The sequence below is a fragment of the Cryptotermes secundus genome, unplaced genomic scaffold (assembly GCF_002891405.2).
Source record: "Cryptotermes secundus unplaced genomic scaffold, Csec_1.0 scaffold709, whole genome shotgun sequence".
In the NCBI taxonomy this organism is placed as follows: Eukaryota; Metazoa; Arthropoda; class Insecta; order Blattodea; family Kalotermitidae; genus Cryptotermes; species Cryptotermes secundus.
In genome coordinates, this window is record NW_019738358.1 from 578,107 (window position 1) to 601,177 (window position 23,071).

Here is a 23,071-nt window from a genome sequence, read left to right on the forward strand (position 1 = left end):
CAGAGTTTACTATTGTTATTATATTATTAGTGTCAAGGAGAGAGGGAAATGGCAGCTATTACTGAAATGGGAGACGAGATTGTGGAGCATGAACAACGAAGCAACTGTTTTTGCAAGACAAGTACCATAATGAAGTTTGGTAAACAGAACGGTGCTAATGACATCGGCATAACAGATCACATACTTAGCAATGACATTTCAAGTGTCAATAGTAATCAGTTAAATGGACCAGAATTGACAGCAATAGCAACTTTTACCACCGGAAGCAGTGAACCGGAAGTTCGGGATACTCATGTTCCGACGCCGATTGCTGCAGAGAATGCGGATTTCCTTAACGGACCTGACCAAGTGCTTCCAGCAACAGGATTGTCTACATCGAACGTCAATGGCCGAGTTAAAATACGATTTGAAGACAGAGGTATGGGCGCCAGGGAACCCATCTCTGTACCTGGACTTTTGTACAAGATAGCTCAAGAGTACCCTGATCATCCAGCACTTGTTTCCAAACGCGAAGATGGTCAGTGGAAGGAAATGACTTATAAAGAATATGAAGTTTCTGTGAGGACATGCGCAAAAGGATTCCTGAAGCTTGGGCTGATGCGAAATCATTCTGTCTGCATCTTGGGCTTCAATTCACCAGAATGGTTCTTTTCTTATTTGGGTGCTATATATGCTGGTGGCTTTGCGGCAGGAATTTATACAACAAATTCATCAGAGGCTTGCCATTACTGTGCTGTAAGAAGCCTCGTTAATATTATTGTAGTGGAGGACAAGAAGCAGTTGGATAAAATTCTGGACTTCAAAGACAAGCTTCCGGAGCTTAAAGCTATAGTGCAGTACCATGACAAACCCGAAGTTGAAGGAGTTATCAGTTGGGAAGAACTGATGAAGATTGGGCGTGGAGAGCCAGACGTACATCTGAACAACGTATTGAAAACGATTGGCGTCAATGAATGCTGCTCACTTGTATTCACTTCTGGGACAGTTGGTAACCCAAAAGCTGCCATGTTGAGCCATGACAACTTTACATGGAATGCGGAAACCGTTCTACAATATATGGGAATTTCCAAAGGAAAAGAAGTCCTTGTTAGTTTCCTGCCACTTAGTCATGTAGCAGCACAGATTTTGGACATTCACATTTCTATTACAGTTGCAGCAACGGTCTACTTCGCTGACAAAGATGCCCTTAAAGGAAGTCTGGTGAAAACTCTTCAGGAGGTTCGTCCTACTCGGTTCCTTGCTGTACCTCGAGTCTGGGAGAAGATTTATGAGAAGATGCGAGAAATTGGTAGGCAGTCAGGTGTAATTAAAAGAGCTATTGCAACTTGGGCAAAGGGACATGGACTTCGGCATTACCTTAATAAGATGAATGGAATTGGCAGCAACACGTTTTCATACATGTTAGCCAAAAGACTCGTATTCTCTCGAATCAAGAAAGCCTTGGGTTTGGATCGCTGTGTCACTGCACTCTCAGGAGCTGCACCAATCTCTGTTGACGTCAAGAAATACTTCTGGAAGATTGACATTCAACTTATGGATGCATTTGGAATGACGGAAACCACTGGAGGACACACATTCAATATTGAGAGGGAATTTAGGTTAGAGGCTGCAGGAAAGGAAAGAGATGGTGTTTACTCCAAGATTATGTATGCTGATGAAGATCAACAGGGAGAAGTGTGTATTAATGGGCGGCACGTTTTCATGGGCTACCTGGACGACCCTGAAAAGACTTCTGAAGTTTTTGATGAGGAAGGATGGCTTCATACAGGAGATCTTGGAAAGATTGATGAAAATGGTTTTCTATATATCACTGGCAGGATTAAGGAGCTGATTATCACAGCTGGAGGCGAGAACATTGCACCTGTTCTGATTGAAGAAGAAGTGAAAGCTCAACTTCCATGCATCAGCAATGCAATGCTCATTGGAGACAGAAGAAAATTTCTTTCAATTCTTCTCACATTAAAGACTGAAATGAATTTAGAGACTGGTGAGCCTCTGGAAGAATTAGCACCAGTCACAAAGCAGTGGTGTAAGGAGCTCGGTTTGAAAGCTAGTACTGTGAAAGATATTCTGAATGGACCAAACGAACAGGTCATGGATGCAATACAGAAAGGCATTGATCAAGCAAATGTCAAGGCAATATCCAATGCACAACGGGTACAGAAGTTCCAGATACTTCCTCGTGACTTCTCAGTTCCTACCTGTGAGATAGGGCCAACAATGAAAGTAAAACGTAATGTTGTATTAAAGAAATATGCAGACATCATTGAAAGGTTCTACCAAGAAACAGAACAAAGATAATAGCAGAACCTCCTTACCATATGCCCACATAAAGCAATCGGTACTTTCAGTGATCCTCTAGGCAATGGAATACTATAATTTTGTTTTGCTGGGATTCCATTCCAAAATAAGGAACAAAGTAGTTTATTGTATTACGTATTTATTTCTTATGTGCTTACAACATTTCTTCCAGCTATCATGATAAATTAGTGTTAGAGACATTGGACTATACTATCTAGACATGAGCCTTAGTATGTTGAAGTGGTATGAAATGTTTATATAGGAACCAAGACGCTCTTGTTACATATATTTTATTAAAATTAAGACTGTAATGTATAGCAAAGTTGGTGATAAATAATAAATATTTTTTTCTGAGTTCTACTTAGTTTATCATGCATATTGTGACGTATTGCGCTATGCAGGACATCCCCTCCCCCGCCAGCGGTGACGTAACAACATCGGGCGCTGTCGCTACTACGGTAACAGGCCAGTCAACACTCCGCACCCCTCCCCCACGGTGACGTAGCGGGGGATGCCGCGGTTGCTATGCAGCAGTAAACAACTCTCGACAGCGTTGCCCAGCAACACCTGTAAACACGGCGAATAGGCAACAAGGAAGCGAGGCGTTTTCCCGTTGTCCTAGAGTCGGACCTATAGGAAACAGGTCACTGTTCGTATTGCTGCAGTCTTTGCCTAGCTGTTTACTCAGCCGTTGCGAGGCAGCGAATGGTTTCTAGCTTTCGATTGGCTAGCACACGATCCATTGTTGTTGGAGATATTACATAGCAGCAACTGTTTACTCGCCGTTACTAAGCAACGGTACCTGAGCTGTCACTATAACGTTTCCGGGGTTATTCGCTGGCAACGAGTGCGTTATCGCGTCACATCGCTTCTTCAGTGCAAAGCCCAGTCAGTTAATGCTGAATGTCCAAAGTAATTACAGTGTATCGATGTTGTCCCCGCTATGGGGGGGGGGTGTTTACCGAACGTTCCGCCGTCCACGTCACACTATCAATACAATTAGAAACCACTATTACAATATGTTTAGTGAATATTAGTATGTACGTACAGTGTCATCATAGTACAATATACAAATCTAATGTTTTTTAACAACACAGCGCGCCGCGAACATCAACAAGACGACACTAAAGAAATCTGTTCCCCAAACAACGGAACCGCGGGACGGTGGACGCTTGGCTTCCTTCGGGGAGAGGAAAGAGAAGGGACATGAACCAATTTGGTTTACAATTTTTAACATTTTTATTAACTGTAATATATATTTTAACGTATTGGTACATGCCGCTGTAGTTGTTAAAAAAACGTTAGATTTGTACATTGTACTATGATGACATTGTATGTACATATTTATATTCTCAAAACATATTGTAATAGTGGTTTCTGATTATATTGATATCCTTCTGAATATGGTCTCTAGGACCGAAACATGTAAAGGATAAAATATTAAAAAAAACTGTCAGTCACACTGTACGGAATTATTTAACGTTTTGTAATGTAGGATTTGATGTTTTCACTGCAGTAGTTATGAAGAATTCCATCTTCTGGGATAAAACGCCGTGTAGTCCGTAGAAAGCCAACCGACGTTTCGGAGGGTCATGTAGTCTCCGTTTTCAAGGTCTAAGGTAAACCAAGCAAGATACCAATATAAATCAGGCGACAAACAAACGTTTCAACGAACTACAGCTGAGGCCAAGAAAGGTTGAGCTATACTTCCACTCCTCCATATGTCTTCGTGGCATAGTGCTTGACTAATTAAGGCAGCGTTATATTCCAGAAGTTAGAAACACTGAACTGGTTCTCGGTCCGTCTGCAGGGAGATCGCAACTAATGTTTTGGCCGGCCCTGGACTATACAATTTCTCTGCGCAGTTGGATAACCATCATTCCAGGGACGTATTTGATATCGCTGTGTGCCTGGTGTTCAGTTTCTTACGGACGTTGCTGCAGTGGTGGTAGCAAGTTCGGATGGAGTAGAAACAGGTGCATAGTAATTACTTGTCTCGCCCACTCATTCAGTCAGTTACTAATTAACAAACTAATTACTTTCCCGCCTGGCTCAAGGTTATAACTCGGTTGGCCGGCGCCGTCAAGGGCAGCAAGAATACCTGATCACAGTTTGTCTGTTGTTATTCATCACCGTACAGTATTTGAGACATAAAAGTGATTTTTTAAAAATATCTATTAATATTTGGTATATTTTCTCTTTTTCCCAAAAGTTTAAGAATATCAGAGACCTGGCTTACGCCCTTCCTCCCCGCAAGTGCCCATGATTCAGGGTCGAGAAAGTATGATTATCGTTCCTAATATCACATCCACTTACGTGGTCTCTTTCCTTCTTGCTTCCCCCTCAGTATCTCATATGTATTTCTCTTCACTCCATTCGTGCTACGTGCCATGCCCACCTTATTCACCTTGCATTTTATGTTGTAAATAACGAAATGCAATAATAATTTATAACTACATCTGTGACATGATTAGCTTTATGGTGAGAGAGTTGTGTGTACAGGAAGCGAACCCCGGCCCAGCCAATGTGATATGCAGAATATCATCAGAGGGTTCATTCGTGTACTGAACGCAAGCACTGCCAACACTGCTGGATAAGTGAACTGCAGTACACCTTTCCGTGTCGTTTACCGAACGTCGCTGTAGAGTTAATAGGAGTCATTCGTATTCTGGAGGCTCCGGGTTCATTTCTCAGCCAGTAAGCAGGTTGTTCTGACGTAGGATTTCCGTTATTTTCTTCAGTCCTTCCTGGTAAATGATCGAAGTTAGGCCAGGATTTTTTCCTTCCACATCCTCCCCAATCCTTCACTTCTAATATCGTTTTCGTTTTTTCACTTCTCATTGCCTTTCTTTGTCAATATTTTACAAGGTCTTTCCTCTGTTCTTTATGTCTGCCTGTACCTTGCAGGACCATTTTGTTCTGGGTCGTCCCAAAGGTTTCTTTCCCCTAAATGTTAATTCTAATACCCTTCTTGGTATTATGTTACAAGCCGGAAGGTCGCGGGTTCGATTCTTGATGAGGTCATTTGATTTTTCAATTGATCTAATCCTTCCAGCCGCACTGTGACCCTGGGGTCGACTCACCCTCTCACAGAAATGCGTACCGGGGATCTTCCTGCAAGTAAAGGGCGGCCGGCCGGCGTGTAAGGCTGACAACCTCACCGCCATCTGTGAGCCGATTATCTAGAAAATGTGGGAGCCTCGACGTCTCACAATCCTGTGGGCCTCAACGGCCTGTTATAGTTATGACTTTGCGTTTTTTACTGCAAAATTTAAGTCAGGAGATTGGGACTAGCACTATCTATTGGACCCAACTGGAGACGGAGGCAGGATCCAGTCTCCGAAATGGATTGGCATGGCTATAGTGCTCTATGTTCATACTTTGGAGGTGCTTGCTTCGGGTCTCGTTCGATTCATAGCTTTCCCTAAGTGACGTTCTTCGTTTTTTCAGCCCCTCCAGGCAAATACCTTGATAGTACCACGTTCTACCAGATGCTTTTCAATTCATGATTCATCTGTCATCTCACTATTCGGTGCTGTGTAGTCTAACTTTGACAGCGTCGTAAAACAATTCATAACAACTCTTCCTTTTTTATTGCTAATGGGGTGGGACTAAGTTCCTTGTACTGCGGCCACTTCTGGCCTATTGTACCAGCCCCAGATGATAGGTCAGGGTGATTGTGGAGCAATGGTGGAATGAAGATTGGCAGAGGAAACCGAAGTACTGGGAGAAAACTTTCCCCAGCGCCACTTTGTCCAATACAAATCCCACTTTACCAGACCCGGGATCGAACCCGGGCCACCGCTGTGGGATGCCAGCGACTAACCCCTTGAGCTATGGCGCGGCCCTACCACTCTTCCTTTCTGAGATTCGAACCTGTCACCTCATGAATACAAAGCCAAGGCCTTATCGCTGAGATAGCGTGTTCGATGCTCCTTGCGCTCCGCAGTTTAATCATATTAACAGCGTTAAGTGTGAAGCAGGTTATCAGACGGTGTCATTTTGGAGAGGCGCTGCGCTCGAGGTTATGTTTGTGTAGATGTTATCTGCCTGTTCAAGGAACGTGTCAATATTCTTATCAGTACATTGCACGTACATTTAAATGCCAAATTGAATTACTGTATTAAAATGTTTGTTGTAAACTGTAGTAATTATCGTGGGATATCACTACTATCAACTTAATACAAAATTCTATCCAATATTCTTCTCTCAAGGTTAAATCAGTACATAGATGAAACTATTGGGGATCATCAGTGTGGATTTCCACGAATCCCCACGGCCGATAATTTCGGTTTTGTAGACTGGAGCCTCTATTTCCTTGAAATAGCTCCTCATTTATCCTCACGAGGCTGACTGGACCCCGTTCCAGACCCAATATTTCTCAGAAAATCTGGTAGCGCCGGGAATCGAACTCGGACTTCTGCATCTGTAGCCAGGAACTCTGACCACTAGACCACAGTCCTAGCTCAAATTTATCTTTGCTTTTCGATTATGTCAGCGTATAGTATTGTAGGTGGACACAAACTTTCGGAGGAATAATCTGCTTCCATCGTCATGATCGAAATCAATATGTTAAGGATACCAGCATTTATTTAAACATGTTTGCACAGAAGGTGCAAAGGAAACCCGACCATGACCTGTGTAAACTACAGGATATCATACCCGTTTCGACCCTATTGAGGGAAGTAACATTTTTGTTGTTGTTGTCTCTGCATTGTATGACAACGCAGAATACGCACTGTCATCAAAGCCTGACAGATGATTACACAACGCACCGCTCACAATGGTGACATAAAGAACTTATCAGAATAATTCAACTGAGCTGTGTATGAACCCATAATTAATAATGGAAGCCGGGGTAGCTGAATCGGTATAGAGACGGGCTACGGGTTGGATGGCCGAGGTTCGATTCCCTCTAGGCGTAAGGCACATTTTCCTCTTCATAATGTCCCGATCAAATTTTGGGCCCACCCGGCGTCCTGTCCAGTGTGTACCGGGGGTGAACCGGTCGGAGAGTGAAGCCGCCCACTCACCTCCATCTAGTGTCAAGGTCAAGAATGGTGGAGTTATATCTTCACTTCCTCATACGTCTTCATGGCGAGGTGCACAGGGTCAACTTTATCTTATCTACCTTTCTAATTACCAATAACTGTTAATGTAGATTTATGGTTATCAGTGAATCCCCTGGATTCTAGTTCAGAAGTCAAAGGGTGTCAGCTGGCCTGTACTTGCCGGCACCTTGGTTCAGAAAATGTTGGCGGGATGTTAAGAGGGGGTTCAATACGGGTTTTCTGCTTTGTAGGATTGAACACATAAATACATTTTACTATTTGAGGTTCTCACATCGGTGATTATGAAAGGTTCTATCGTCTGGGATAGTAGTGTGATGAAAGTCAACAGGCTCTTCGAAGGACCATGTCATCTCCATTCGCAGGGTTGATTTTTAACCGTAGCTGCGTGCCATGCCTTGAACTGATGCGTTGCTATCAGGTAATTTTAAGTCCTCAAATGTTGAAGCTCTCAGATTGGGCGTGACATATGTATAGAAAGACATTTCGCCTTATGCACTGTGTTTAGACTTTTTGCACTGTAAAGATGTCGGAGAAGTTGCCGCATACATAGGCGTACGTTTACTTATGCAGTGACTTGTTTATCATTTGGATCCCTGAAGTGACTCTACTTCTGGAAGTATATTCATTGTTGCCTAGTCGCCGTGTTTGCCGATAGCCTAGCAACGCTGTTAGGAGTTGTTTACGGCTACGTAGCAACTGCGGCGTCCCGTGTTACGTAATGGGTACCGCTGTACTCGCTTTGCCTAGCAACCGCTGTTTACTCGCTTTGCATAGCAACCAGCGTGCTTGGACTCGGCTCACTTATTTTCCGCTCGGCACGTCATCGCGGGGGCGTCCTCCATAGCGCAATGCGTCACAGTATTATATCTGTGTATGTGTGTATGTGTACTCGTATGTAAGGCGAAATAAGCAATACATTGTGGCCCAAAATATGGTAGTCTTATGGAAAATTTTTACCTCACTCTTCATCTAGAGAATAATTCAATTAAAGAAGGTAGAAAAAGGTAAATTTGTCCCCGTTCTTAACTAATTAAATACTACGCCATTAAGATGTACGGGAGAGTGGATGTGTAGATCCACATATTCTTGACTTCGGCACTATATGGAAGTCAGAGGTCACCTTAACGTTCCGTCCGCTTTATATCCAAGGAAAGAGCCCACCGTACACATTGATAAGAGGCTGGGTGGACCCCAGAACCGGTCTGGTCGGTGTGTAGAGTAGAGAAATCTTGCCTATACCAGGACTCGAACTCCGACTCCTCAGACGTCGAGTCTGTAGCTAGTCGCTTTACCGACTGCGCTATCCCGGCTTATTTATTTGCGTACGTACGCAACATCTCAAAGCCAATTATAAAAAACAAGCACTAGCAAGGATATAAACAAAAGAAACACGTATGAACGAAAGATCGAGAAATGCAACTTTTATCATTTAGACAGCAACCATTTAATCAGTGCATCACGCCGACTGTAATGCGGTGGGAGAAAGTATATATATATATATATATATATATATATATATATATTGTCACCTATCCATGGTTTGCTTGTCTGATAATAACGGCTTTTCGTATTACAATCACGCTTATTCACAATAAATTACAATAACTCACAATCAACGTCTGCCTAGGACTCATTTCATTCTAACAGGCTCCTTTCTGGTCTCTGTTCTGATCTGAACCATGACTGACTTCATTCTGATCCGAACCTCCTCTTATCAGTATCCACGGAAACACCTATTGATCCCATGGCGACGTGTTGGTTTCCAAGAATCTATTTCTACGGAAACGTGTTTTCACTCGTTCCCTAGCGATGTCACGATACACTGCCACAGTCAATAATTTCGTGGACTGACCACAAAGCGTCATTGAAGTGCATTTCAGCGGATAGGTTGAGGCACAATCTGACGCCCTGTCAGTTCAACCTCTCGTCACAGCAAGAGGCAGTTGTGTGCAAACCGTGTAAGCAGAACTGTGGCCTCTATTGTGAACTGCAGTTACATGAAAGTGGCGAAAATCGAAAATATGGCAGTTTGAACAACGGGCAAACATGAAGTTCTGCCAAAAACTAGGAAATTCCCCTAGCGAAACGTTTGGCGTATGAAGAATTGGCTGTTGCTACACGACAACGCCCCTGCACATCGCTCTGTTCTTGTCCAAGAGATACCGTTTTGTCACACCCTCCGTACTCACCTGATCTCGTACCATGAGATTTCTTTCTCTTTCACCGCTTGAGAGCAAAGCTACGTGGTCGTAGATTTCAGTTGTCCGAGGAGGTGGTCACTGCCACAAGAGATGCCGTACGGGAATTTCCCGCCAGTATGTTTCAGCAATGTTTTCGGCAGCTATATCAACGTTGGCAGACTTGCATATTTTGATGGTCGATGAGGATTTGCGTAAGTGTATGTGAATACCATGTAATATGATGCGATTAAACCACAGTGCACGAACTTAATGACTCTACCACATATATACATTCATACATAAACCTTGATATTTTACTAATTAAGGATAACTTGGTAGAATTATACATTATGATTAAGAGAAACGGTTTTATTTCAAATCACGTCAAGTTCCTTACAGACAACGTTAGTAGCTGAAGCGCGTCTAGCAGAGAGACAAAGTTTTACAAGAAAAGTAAACTTTTAAAAAGAAAAATCTCTGATTTTAACTGCAAGACCAGCAGTTTCAAATGGAGCCAAGGTACGAGTGAAATGGAATAGGGAACAGTGCATCTAGGCGATTCATCTCTTACCTAAGTTTTGCAATTTTTACTTCTCTGAGACCTAAGCATAATTATAACTGACATGGGGAAAGAAACGGTTAAATCTAGTGCTGCAAACTTCTGTTAGATGCCTTCTACCTTATTGGCATCAGTAGATGTAACGGAATTCCAAAAAAATACAGACATATTAGAGCCCAGGTATATATGGGGTGAAATATCACATGTATATACATGCGAGGGATGATAAGGCGTGGGTTTCGGTCTGAACGTGGTGTGAATGAGAAGCCCTCTAATTTTGCTGGGAATCGAATCTTATTTGGTGCAGATTTTCTGATCGCTACTCTGACAGCACTCATTTCAGACTGCATTCGGAAAATGAACACATCTGATATTTAAATTTTGAACACGTGACATGATTTATCTTTCTTTTTCCCATTTATTCTCTCTTTTCTGCAATTTTAAGATTGTTGGCCTTGCGTAACAATGGGCAGGAAGAAGTTCAGAATCTCTAATGTAAATCTTGGCACGCCACCTACGGATTAGATCAGCTCGGGACGCATGCGTTAAAATTTTCACTGCCGAAGATATCGGCTCATTTTCATTCAGTTGGTATAACATTTCTATAAGTATATGACAATGTATTTAATGTCTGGATCTTTACAGAAGGGAACCTTTTTCCTCACGAAATATTTGTTTTATTTTGTGATCCATTGAAGAACTTATTATAGGATTTTCTATGAAATCTGTCCCAAAGCTCTCTTGGCACTTCTGGAAGGCATTTCCATCGCGCGGCCAGGCATTTAAATGGCTGTAAGGAAAATTAATCTAGTGTCAAGGTCAAGAATTGTGGAGCTATGTTTTCATTTCTCATGCGTCTTCATGGCGTGGCACTTACTTAATTAAGCACGGTTAATTTATATGCTTGTTAGGCTTCTTCAGACGAACAGCGCTCATTTTGAAGACGTGTATTCTGGAATATAACGCTGTGTAGCCATTGAAAGTCAACCAACATTGGCTCTGTCTACAATTTTCATGTTGATATGTTTGATTATTTATTCAACCTGAAGATGGAGGCAGTGTCTTTCTCCGAAACGTCGGTTGAATTGTAACGGGCTACACGACGTTATATTCCAGACGATGGAACGTTTCATTATCACTGCGCTGAGAACCTCAAATCCTACAGTGTTTATTTTCCTAAACGGCATTGACAGATTGGTCTTGTTCTTACGGACGTAGCATGCAGGATCCGAGGATGCCGCAGTGGTGGCTATAAAGAATTCTGTCTTCATCTTGCTACCTGCCTTATTCTTTGATCATGAATCTGGAGGCGATATATCTTTCGAAACGTCGTTTGATTTTCAGCTGACTACACTGCGTTATATAAAAGTAAAGTAAAAGTAAAGCTATCCCTGTACCAGGCCGTGAAGGCCCATAGGGTTGTGAGACATTGAGGGTCCCATATTATCTAGACAATCAGCTCAAAAATGGCTGTAAGGTTGTCAGCCTTACGCGCCGGCCGCGCTTTACTCCCAAGGAAAATTTTTTAATTAAGTCCTGGTACTCGTTTCTGTTAGAGGCTGAGTCGACCCCAGGGCCATAGTGGGACTGGAAGGATTAGATCAATTGAAAAAATCTATTGATCTCATCGGGACTTGAACCCGCGACCTTCCGGCTTGTAGCATAGCCCCTCAACCAACTACACTTCCGCGTGCCCCACACTGCGTTATATAACAGAAGATAAAGAGTTGTCCGGAGTTGTATGATTTCTGTGAAGTGGTTATTGTATTTTTATATTATTTAGAGGCGCCGCATGCTTCAGAGTTCTAAGTAACGACTGCTCTCCGTCGGGGTTGTAAGCCTTTGCTTGTTAGTCTCTTTCTGATATTTGAGTTTCGAAGTTTCCGTCACGTGTATAAGTCGCGCAGTCTGACAATTTCTAGGTGAGTAGGTAAGCTTACATTAGTCTCTTGAAACTGAAGTTGGCGCCCGAGGGGAACTTTGTGCACCTCATGAGACTTAAAACTTTATGCTTTGTGAAGGATTTGAGGTTCTCACAGCGGTGCTTTTGAAGAGTTCTAGCTTTGGGGATATGACGCTGTGTAGTCCGTTGAAACTCAACCGACGTTTCAGAGAACATGTCAAGTCTGTGCTTCTTGCCACCTGCTTTCATGCTGGTTTCTTGCTCGGCTAATTCTTCGACCTTGAGAATGGAGGCGACATGTTCCTCCTAATTTTCGGTTGGTTTTGAACGGACTAAACAGCGTTATATCTCAGAAGATGGTATTCCTTCTGCTTTATGTTTGTTTTCATAGCAGGATGGTGTAAAGGTACCCGGTGTAGCCGGGATATCTTAGCCAGTGCAGTCACTGAACTGGGTTAGAACACCTGGGTTCGAGTCCTAGAAATAAATATTTCTCTGGCTCCACACAGCTTTCGGTTCAGTAGACGACTGGGGAAAATTTTTAGAGTCGTAAACCGTTTGGGGCTCGAAGCTTACTACTCATTTCCTTCTAGTGTTGAGGTAAAAACTGCATGGAGCTATACCTCTTTTCCTGTACACGTCTTCGTGCCTCTGTGTTTAGATAAACCCCGGACCAGCTAAGTTCTGTCTGCTTTTATGGTGGAATGCTGGAATAGACCCTTCGAAAAGGCTGTTACTCTCAACTCCGTATTCCTTGCCGTTTCATAATTCATGATCATCTCGTCTCATTTCGTTTGACGCTATGTAACCTATGTAAATGAGAAAGTGTAATATTATTAATATTCATATTAATATTAATATTGTGTGAGGAATATGATCATTGTTAGACAACGGTTCGGCAAACACATCCCCGAGGTTACGCTGTATAGAAAGTCGCTAGGCACGTTTCGTAGCAACGGATGGAACAGATAATAACAGATGAACTGTTCGACGTGGTTATCTCGCTTCCGTTCGCCCCGAATTATAACAGATATTTCATTCGGAGTCATTCGTAAGAGAGCTGAGAGTTCATTCGGAAATGATTCTTCGTCCGTCATTGGTCCTCAGTGATTCGTAAATCAGAACGAAGGCAGTCACAGTGGAAGAGAAGACAACGTAGTCCAGTAAGGAATGGAGCGAGTCTTAGATAGTCATTGATTGTATTTATAAATGAAGTGTCAATACATCCAATCCAGAAGCCGTTATCATTCCTTGCGCAAACCTCTCATATGTGGGAATGTAGTCCCTGCACTACATGAAGTACAGTAACAGAGGCAGAAATGTGGAGCAACATTTCTTCCAGTCATTACTCGAAGTGTTCAGTGTAATTGCATCATATCTCATGGCCTCCGAGGATAAACGGGCAGCTGTAAGTCTTTAGTCATTAAAATGCTGCTTTCCTCTTTAACTCAGCTGTAAATACTTAATTGTTTGTTAATGTGTGATTAGCGGCCCCAAGGTACGCGGGTTCAAACCCGGCGGAGGTCGTAGAATTTTTAAGGGCGGAAAAATTAAGGGAACAAGTCCTGCGGGAGGGACTTTAAGCCGTGTGTCGCGTGTCGTAGATTTACGGCACGTAAGAGAACCTCGTGTCTTTAGGAGACCTCTGAGCTAAATTACAGGCCCTTTCCCGCCCAAGTAGTCTGCAATGCCTCTGGTGGATGGGGGAAGCATCAATATACTAGGGGCCGACCTCGTTGGCTCTACGGGGACTGATGGCACGCACCGTTACCGGTAGGGTATGGCGACAATAGAAATTAACAGGGGGACGCACAATGGACCAATAACTGGTCTAAGTGCATGGGGAAACCCACCCCCTCCCATAATACATACATATAATGTGTCATTTGTGATTTGGTGCACGGATAGAATGGAAAGCGCTTCGGGACCTGAAATTGCTGAAATTTTTAATTACAGTTTGTCCATTTAAGTGAACATATAATGTGCACATAAAGCACGACTAATAAATGGCACTAGTATGTATGTAATTGCAGTAAATTGATGAGTGGACACACATCTATTAAGCCTATTAAACAGAGCGAGAGAAACGTCATTTTACAACACCCCAAGCGTCAAAGCATGGCTGTGAAATTATATGGTTATAACCAGTAGAATTCTCATTGACAATTTGATGAGGAGACTGACAAATCCCATCTCAAGGAATGTTTTCCACAGATGACTCTTTCGTTGGTTCGATATTACACATTACAGCCCTTAAGGGATATTATGAAATCACACTTTCATTGAATATGCATGGTATGAACTTGGATTCTGGGAAGGAAACTTTATGGAATGATGATGATGATGATAATAATAATGGAATTTACAGATGAAGGGGCGAATTAGGTACTGCAAATATTTGCCCGTGCTGCTTTTCATGAATTAAAGCTGGGCGGAACCTATGGAATGATGGAAGAGTACGATTTTATGGGTTGTAACGTCATGTCGTTCGGAGAAAAAAAAACTCAGCGTTTCGGAGGAACATTTTGCCTCCATCTACAAGTTCGAATAGTAAGCCAAGAAATAAACCAGCAGAAGCATGTGGTAATCTGTGTTGGAATAAATATTTATTGCCCCCAAAAAATTACATACTGTGCCCATCACAGTGGCCCCGCGGTACAAGGCATGAACCGTCTTCTCCCGCTCGAACACCGGGATCGTGAGTTCGAATCCCACTCAAGGCATGAATGTCTCTGTGCGTTTATTCTGTTTATGTTGTTCTGTGTATAGGTATAGCTCCACCATTCTTGACCTCTGCACTAGATGGAGGAGAGTGGGCAGTTTCATGCCCTGGCCGATTTACCCGTGGTATCCATTGGATAGGCGGCAGGGTGGGTCGCAGAACCGGCGTGAACGCTGTTGAGAAAAGAAAAATATTGGGCTGCCAGGAATGGTACCTGAACCCGTCGGGGTTTGCTTTGTAATTCAGGTTACGAATCAAGCTCTCTTATCCCCTTTAAAGTAATTCCCCTTGGCAGCTGCACATGAAGCTGTTCTTTTCTTCCTTGTTCGGAAGCATTTCTGGAACATATCTTCTGATATCGCTTTTAGCGCTCGTGACGTATGTTGCTGGACTTCCTCCAACGTCCCTTTCTGTAGAGGACGCCACGCCGAGTCCGACCGGGCGAATAGGGATCTGTTTTGGCGTCACAAATGTCCTGAACGGTATGGCAGCATGAGCCCGGTGCATTGTCTGGGTGCACCCCCACCCCACACGCATATCTAAAGCTGACGTGCTCCTAAAATATCCCCGCCCAATCAACTGAATTCATGCGGGGAGAGAAAAGCGTTGAGATATTTGGCAGCTCCGATTCAGACCGACAGATGCTGCCATCTGTTAGCCAGAAAGACGTCACATATCGCATGGCTTGGAGTTAAAATTTCATCAGTCACAGTTGAGTGCCACGGTGAAAAGTGACTTTTGCACCAAAGTAAAACCAATGAGCGAAAGTTTGTACTCCAGTGGAGTACACAGTATTTTGCAACATTTACTAGACGCCTTTCGAACGTTGAGTGTCGCCTATTAAAATTTCTCCATGCGTCCGCCTGTCTGTTTAGTATGAAGGCAACTGGAAAACCACTGAATGAATTTCCATGCGGTAGTGTAGTTGGTTGATGTACTATGCTACAAACGGGAAGGTAGTGGGTTCGATTCCCGATAAGGTCATTGGATTTTTTAATTGATCTAATCCTTCCAGCCGCATATGGCCCTGGGGTCGACTCAGCCTGCAAGAGAAATGAGTACCAGGAATCTTCCTGGGGGCTAAAGGCTGACAACCTCATCGCTATCTGTGACTCCATTGTCTAAAAAATGTGGGAATCTTGACGTATCACAACCATATGGACCTCCATGGCCTATTACAGGTATTCAGTTATTCAGTATTGAGGGGGTGGGTTACCCCATGCACCACGACCAGTTTGATCTATTGTATGGCCCCCTTTGAATTTTCTACTGTCTCCATACCCTACCGGTACTGGTGCTTGCTATCGTTCCCTTTCTGCCAGCGAGGTTTCGGCCTTCTACTGGCAGTGGTACCTAAGCTCCCCCATCTACCGGAGGCATTGGAAACTACTTGGACTGGAAATTTCCTAACTTTAGCTCAGAGGTCTCCTAGAGACACGAGGTTCTTTTACGTGCCGTAAAGCTACGACACGGGACCCACGGCTTAAAGTCCCTCCGGAGGACTTATTCCCTGAATTTTTCCGCCCTTAAAAATTCCACGACCTCCGCCGGGTTTGAACCCGCGTACTATTACAGGTATAGATTAATCTTGTCTTTATCTACGCTGAAGAAGGAGGAATAACGTTTCTCCGAAACGCCAATGACGATCGACCAGACTACACGTGATATTTCAAGAGACAAGGAGTGATACTCCTTTCTCTGCCTCTTTCCTTTCCTGTTGCTCCAACATTGGAGCACAGGATATCCATTCCTTTAGTGGGATTCGAACCCACGATCCCAGTGTTCGAGCGAGCATAGATAGTAGAAGTTAATACTCAGTACCGTCGCTGCTGAGACAACCACGAACCAATATTTTGCAATAGTTAGTACACCCGAATAATGGGTTAAGATAAATTAAACCTACGGTACTTAACAGAAATGTCGTCGTGTAAGTTTCCTCTATAAATTTGCAGTTGAAATGCAAGTGATGTAGTGGGGGTTTCCCGTTGCGGGAACAGGGTGCATCGATTACAGTTTCGAGGGCTAATCTGAAAGTAGAAAGCCCCTCGTGAGACAAGAATGAATGAATATGGAGGGGAGAGCGAGGGAGAGAGAAGAAAATGGATTTTAAACTTGTGTATATTCCGGAAGAGTTAAAAGTCTCCTTTAATTTTTCATTTAATTGTGTTTTAACCCTTTGAAGCACGGCGACAACTGCGTGTACCACCAGCTTTAACATCGAGGAATTGCAGTTTACCAACAGAATATACAGAATGTACCTGAAAGTTGCGGACAAATTTTTGAGCAAGAATTCCACATAAAGAAACAAAAAAAAAAGTTCATATCAGGGTGTGTCTGGAAACATTTAATTTCTGAATTATAGCTCAAAGTGTACATTTGTAACAAGTGAACAGAGTGTCCTCCATGAGACTCAACACACGCCTTGACACGTCTCACCATGGACCGCCGCATCCGTACAGAGATGCCGGGTCAGTTGCCGATAGTCTGACAGGCGCCCACACTGCAATGGTGAAGTCTCTTCCTTGTCAACAGGAGCTGCATACACAAGGTGTTTGTGTGTCCCCATACGTAAAATCCAGAAGATTGAAGTCAGGTGAGCGTGGAGGCCACGCAGCGGATCCTCCTCTACCTATCCCTCGGTCACGATAGGACACCTCGCGCAGCACGGCTAAACTGTGCCGGAGCACCATCATGCAAGTACAGCATTCTTTCAGCGATAACTCACAAATTAATTGCTACCGGACACATGTTGGTATGGACATTTTTTCTTGTTTTGGCTTGCAGAACTCGTGTCCAAATTCGGTCCACACCTCTGTTACACTCTTTATACAAAAGATAATTCCGGATACCCCAAAAATAATACAGTCATTCTTTAGAACAAATGCATGGCTACAAGGGTACTGTGATTTTCGGAGTTTCCGGAAAGATTTAAGAATTGCTCTGGATGTGTTTCTTTTGGTTCTGAATATAAGGAACGATAATTTCTAAATTCCACAAAACGATTGGCCTGCGTGTCACAGAAGCAGTGACGTGCGAACTGATTTATTAAATATGGTTTAAATTGATTTATGCTTCATTCGACCAGTAGATCAACGTTTTCTTTGTGCATTCTCATTCCTGAAGTAAGCACTAAACTAGTAGTAATTTTCAAATTTCACTGCATAATTCGTATTATGTTCTCCTGTTGACAATATCAAATTTCCGATATAACTCTTTTATGAAACTGTTCAACTTCTTTCCTATGCTGTGAACCGCGGAGGAATTCATTTCCAATCGCTTCCAATTGCTTTTACTTCTGTCCGATCTACCTTTACGAAAATGACGAACCGCTGAGGAATTTCCGAGTCGGAAAAATTTCGGTTTGCCTCATAAAATGTAATGTCTTTCATTACTCCCCTTTGAAACTTTTCTTATGTCTCTCGCGCTTCACGCTTTATAGGATTCCAATGCCTCTTTGTGTTATCAAACGATATTTGTAAGCGAAGCTTGACATTATAGCGCATTGATGTGAGATATGACGTTAATGTTGCTAATATTTGAAAAGCATGAATTTTGAAAGAGTAAAATCGATATGTAATTTCACAGTTCGTGCCTCCAATAATGGCCTTTAGAACAGATCTAAAGCTAAAAAAGGTAAAGCTATCCCTGTAACATGCCGTGTAGGCCCACATGGTTGTGAGACGTCGAGGCTCCCACATTTTCTAGAAATCGGCTCACAAATGGCGGTGAGGTCAGCCCCGCGCACCGGCCGCCCTTTACCCCCATAAATATTTACGATACTCAATTCTGTTATAGATTGAGAAACCCAAGGAAATAGTGCAGCTAGAAGGATTAGGTCAATTGAAGAAATCTAATGGCCTGATCGGGAATCGAACCCGCGGCCCTTCGGCTTGTAGCGTATTGCTTGAACCAACTACTCTACCGCGTGGAAACAATAAGATACAATAATGAGTGCTTCATAATTTGTACTCCTCGCCAGGTATATACAGGAGGATAAGATGGATGAGAGAAAATGCTCACAAAATTTGTATAGGGAACCTGAAGGAACGTAGGTGGCTGGATAATGTTGGGATGGGTGTTAGAGAAATAGACTGGATTCATCTGGCTCGGGATAGGGACTAGTGGCTGGCTTTTGTGAACACTGTAATAAACCTTGTTCCAAGGCCGCGCCATAGCTCAAGCTGTTATTCGCTGGCTTCCCAACGCGGCGGCCCGGGTTCGATTCCGGTTCTGGTCAAGTGGGATTTGTGGTGGACAAAGTGGCGCTGGGGCGGATTTTCTTCGAGTACTTAGGTTTCACCTGCCAATCTTCATTCCACCAAATTCTCCATCATCATTATCACCCAGGGCAGGCTACATTAGGCCAATCAGTGGCCGCCGTGCCGAGTGGACCCAGTTGGACTCCACCCCCCCACTAAGCGAATTTAAAAAGAAAATTGTTCCACAAACTAACTAACTCAGTTGCGTGGATGTAGTTAGCTATAGATTTGCATTACAGAGATATGCATGGTCTGTAGGATATAGAAGTTACCTAATGGCTTGGAGTAGTTTGCATTGCAACCGTTCCAGGGGCCCATACTGAGGAGGAAGGGAGAGAGACACTAATGAAGGTCTCCCAGAGAATGCCCTCAGTCGGACATTACTGCACACAGATCTGTTATTAGCTACGTACATGGCTACTGCTGTATGGAGGTCTCGTATTTACTTTACACATTTACATGACCACTGATGCTGAATACACAACGTTTGTTATCTTAACGTTATGCGTGTTGCCGTGCTAACGTAGAGTCTTGCTTTAGTATTTTTTGTTATTGCTAGTGGGGTGGGACTAAGTCCCTTGTACTGCGGCCACTTCTGGCCTATTGTACCAGCCCCAGATAATAGGTGAGGGTGATTGTGGAGCAATTGGTGGAACGAAGATTGTCAGGGGAAGCCGAAGTACTCGGAGAAAACCTGCCCCAGCGCCACTTTTTCCACTACAAACCCCACTTGATCAGACCCGGGATCGAACCCGGGCCACAGCGATAGGANTAGCCTGCGACTAACCGCTTGAGCTATGGCGTGGCCTAAGTCTTGCTTTAGTAAGAAGCCATAAATAATTATCTTCAACTGTCAAGGGATGGATGAAATGTATTTTCATTGTTTAAATCACATATTTGAATTGCTCGCAGCAGAAAAGACTTGTATCAAGATATCTCGTTGGTGTCATTGAAGACATTAGCACTTTAAAGTCGAGTTGTTACTATATGTTTGATCTTCTTAAGTCTGAGTAAACTTTGTACTCGTATTATTCCCGGAGAGTGTCTTTTTAGGGGGGGATGGGGGTTCAGAAGGTTCTAGGAATAAACATTGATTATTACCGTAAACAACTTTGACAGATTGGGCTTTGTAATGGAGACACAGTGTGTTTTTATGGCGCAGGAAGCGAATTTTTAATCTTATTTAGACGAAATTCAGGCGTCATAGGGCTAATTTTCATTTAATACTTTAAAGACAATTTCGTGTACAAATAAAACGAAGATATAATTAATAAACTCGAATTTCCCAATGAATGGATTGATGTGCGATGGAGGGCTAGCGCTTTTGTGGTAACTGTGATGAATCGTGTGATTCTGTTAGAATATTTTTCCTGTGGAATATCCACTAGATTCATAAGAATGACTCCGCTTTATAAGTTTGTTACGACTGACTCTCTGAGTCCCTGCATGCATGATTGTGCGGGTTCGAACTCTGAAGAGAAAGAAGAAGAAAAAGGAGGAGGTAGGTAGGAGAAGAAGAGTAAAAGGAAAAAGAGAGAGGAGACGATATGAAGTAGAAATGAAGGGAAAAGATGAATAGGAGAAGATGGTAGAAGGAGGAGTAACAAGGGGAAGACTAGGAGTAGGAAAGAGAGAAAAAGGAAGGGAAGGAAGAAGGAGGAAGAAGAAGAGGAGAAAAACAAGAGAAAGGTAAGATTTTGAGGAAATGAAAAATGAAAAGAAAATATGAGAAAAGGACGAAAATGGAAGAGAAGTAATATGAAAATGAAAGGAAGAGGACAGTAATGATAACTTGTGTATGAAAGATGTAATTATCTGGTTATATGATGTCTACTCCTCTTCGGCTCCGCGGATCAGGACAGCTGACTTGTTCCAGTTCATGAAGTCATTTCTGAAAGTGCAAATCTTCTAGATTTTGATAGCACTCTGTGATCAGACGATCGGCCCATTTCCAGACCCACTACTTGCAATATTATATTTGAGCATCCTGTTAAGTTTATATATCCTCCACGCACAATGCATCTATTTTATTTCCTCCATACTACCAGACATATACAGGAAGAAAACGATGAAAAACAGGCATATTCCAAGTGGGAATCGAATCCAAGTTCCCATTATTCGAGTGATTGAACACATTAATTGTCTTAAGACTGTGATGCCACTGTCATCGGCTTGTATAGTAATTACTTGGTTAATGTGAATAATTATGAGTAAATTGTTTTGGAGCCGATCACGATAGCCGAGCGGTCTAAGGCATGCACTGTCTTCGCTCGCTTGGAAACCGGGATCGTGGGTTCGGATCTGTTTCCTGTGAGGTACGAACTGAATTCTTATATATTATTCTTATACACTGCCGGTCACGGTAGCCGAGCGGTCTAAGGCATGCACTGTCTTCGCTCGCTTGGAAACCGGGATCGTGGGTTCGAATCCCACTCAGGGCATGGATGTTTAATTTGTGTGTGTGCGTTTTTCTGTGTTTGTGTACAGGTATAGGCCTTCCGACGAACTGATGACCCGCCCAAGGAGTCCTACCGAATGTGTATGATCTAGAAAACCGAAGTGAACGGAGAAGTTCACGGAGGTAGGCGTAGGCCCACTGGGGCTGTACTGCCAAGGGGGAAAAATTGTTTTGGAATCTTCCTGAGTGGCTGCGTACATGTTCTATTGGCATACTTTCTGTGGTGTGCTACAGGCAATTTCAGTGTTGTAGCACGGCGGAGTAATAGCATTACGTTTGGAACAGTGAGCTGTCGTGTATAACTGTCGTTGTTGTTTCGCGTCGCCTGGTTCCTGACAGCTTGAAAAGCAAGCGGACGGGGGAAGTAAACTCCATTGTGAACGGTTGCAAACGTTAAACGCTTCAAGTACTTCCTTTCTGTAGCTGAAATTTAGCAGACGCGACGATTGTAGTTCCACACGACACACCACCCATCTGTGTGTAAATTATAACAGCGTCAAATGGGGAAAGAGTTGCCTCAAGGGAACGCGCGATTTTGCACACATTTTCGAAATATGTATTTTTATTTCATATGTCAATTTTGTTTGTAAAGGTAAGGTAAATTTTTATTTTTTTATTGCTATTGGGGTGGGACTAAGTCCCTTGTACTGCGGCCACTTCTGGCTTATTTTACCAGCCCCAGATGATAGGTAAGGGTGATTGTGGAGCAATTGGTGGAATGAAGATTGGCAGGGGAAACCGAAGTACTCGGAGAAAACCTGCCCCGGGCCACTTTGTCCACCACAAATCCCACTTGACCAGACCCGGGTTCGATCCCGCCCGCCGCGGTGGGAAGCCAGCGATTAACCGCTTGAGCTCTGGCGCGGTCTTGAAGGTAAGGTAAGGTAAAGTTATCCCATGGAGGCCCATAGGGTTGTGAGACGTCGAGGATCATACATTTTCTAGACAATCGGCTCACAGATGGCGGTGAGTTTTTCAGTTTTACACACCAGCCGCCCTTCACCCTCCACGAAAATTCCAGGTACTGATTTCTGTTAGAGGCTGAGTCGACCCCAGGGCCATATTGCGGCCGGAAGGATTAGGTCAAATGAAGATTCCAGTGACCTCATTGGGAATCGAACCCGCTTATAGTATAGTGCTTCAACGAACTACGCTACATGTTAGCAATATCTGTGCGCGGAAAGCAAGATGGCGACGATAATGATTGCGTAACAGTGGGAAGGAGACGTGTTTGCACAATGTACTTTCATTTCTTTGTAACTTATGAAATTATATGTATGTGGCATTCGAAATAAATACGGGACAAATGTTAAGGATTTCGTTCTGAAGAGCACAGTAATGACATGTCAAAATATCTCTGACTAAAAATATATACATATTATTATTTAAAAAATTGGTCATGGCTACATGACCCGTCCTCGTGAGAAGGTCCCGTTATGCGGGGCCTCCATGCTGTGGTCGCTCCTTCCGGCTAATTTTCTTTTAAATTCGCTAAGTGGTGGGGGGAAGTCCAACTGGGTCCACTCGGCACGGAGGCCACTGATTGGCCTATTGTACCTGCTCCGGGTGATTATTATAATGGAGAATTTGGTGGAATGAAGATTGGCAGGGGAAACC

The 23,071-nt window shown here is 43.3% G+C and overlaps 2 protein-coding genes across 3 annotated transcripts in view; both read left to right on the forward strand.

Annotated features, from left to right (window-relative positions):
• The window catches only part of LOC111870895 (transient receptor potential-gamma protein), a 417,090-nt gene that overhangs the window by 33,754 nt on the left and 360,265 nt on the right, over positions 1-23,071 (forward strand). The gene's annotated exons all lie outside the window — the stretch shown is intronic.
• On the forward strand, positions 49-2,427 carry LOC111870875 (very long-chain-fatty-acid--CoA ligase bubblegum). The gene has a single exon (XM_023863486.2). It carries the CDS (start codon positions 49-51, stop codon positions 2,299-2,301), a length of 2,253 nt encoding a protein of 750 aa, XP_023719254.1. The 3' UTR covers positions 2,302-2,427.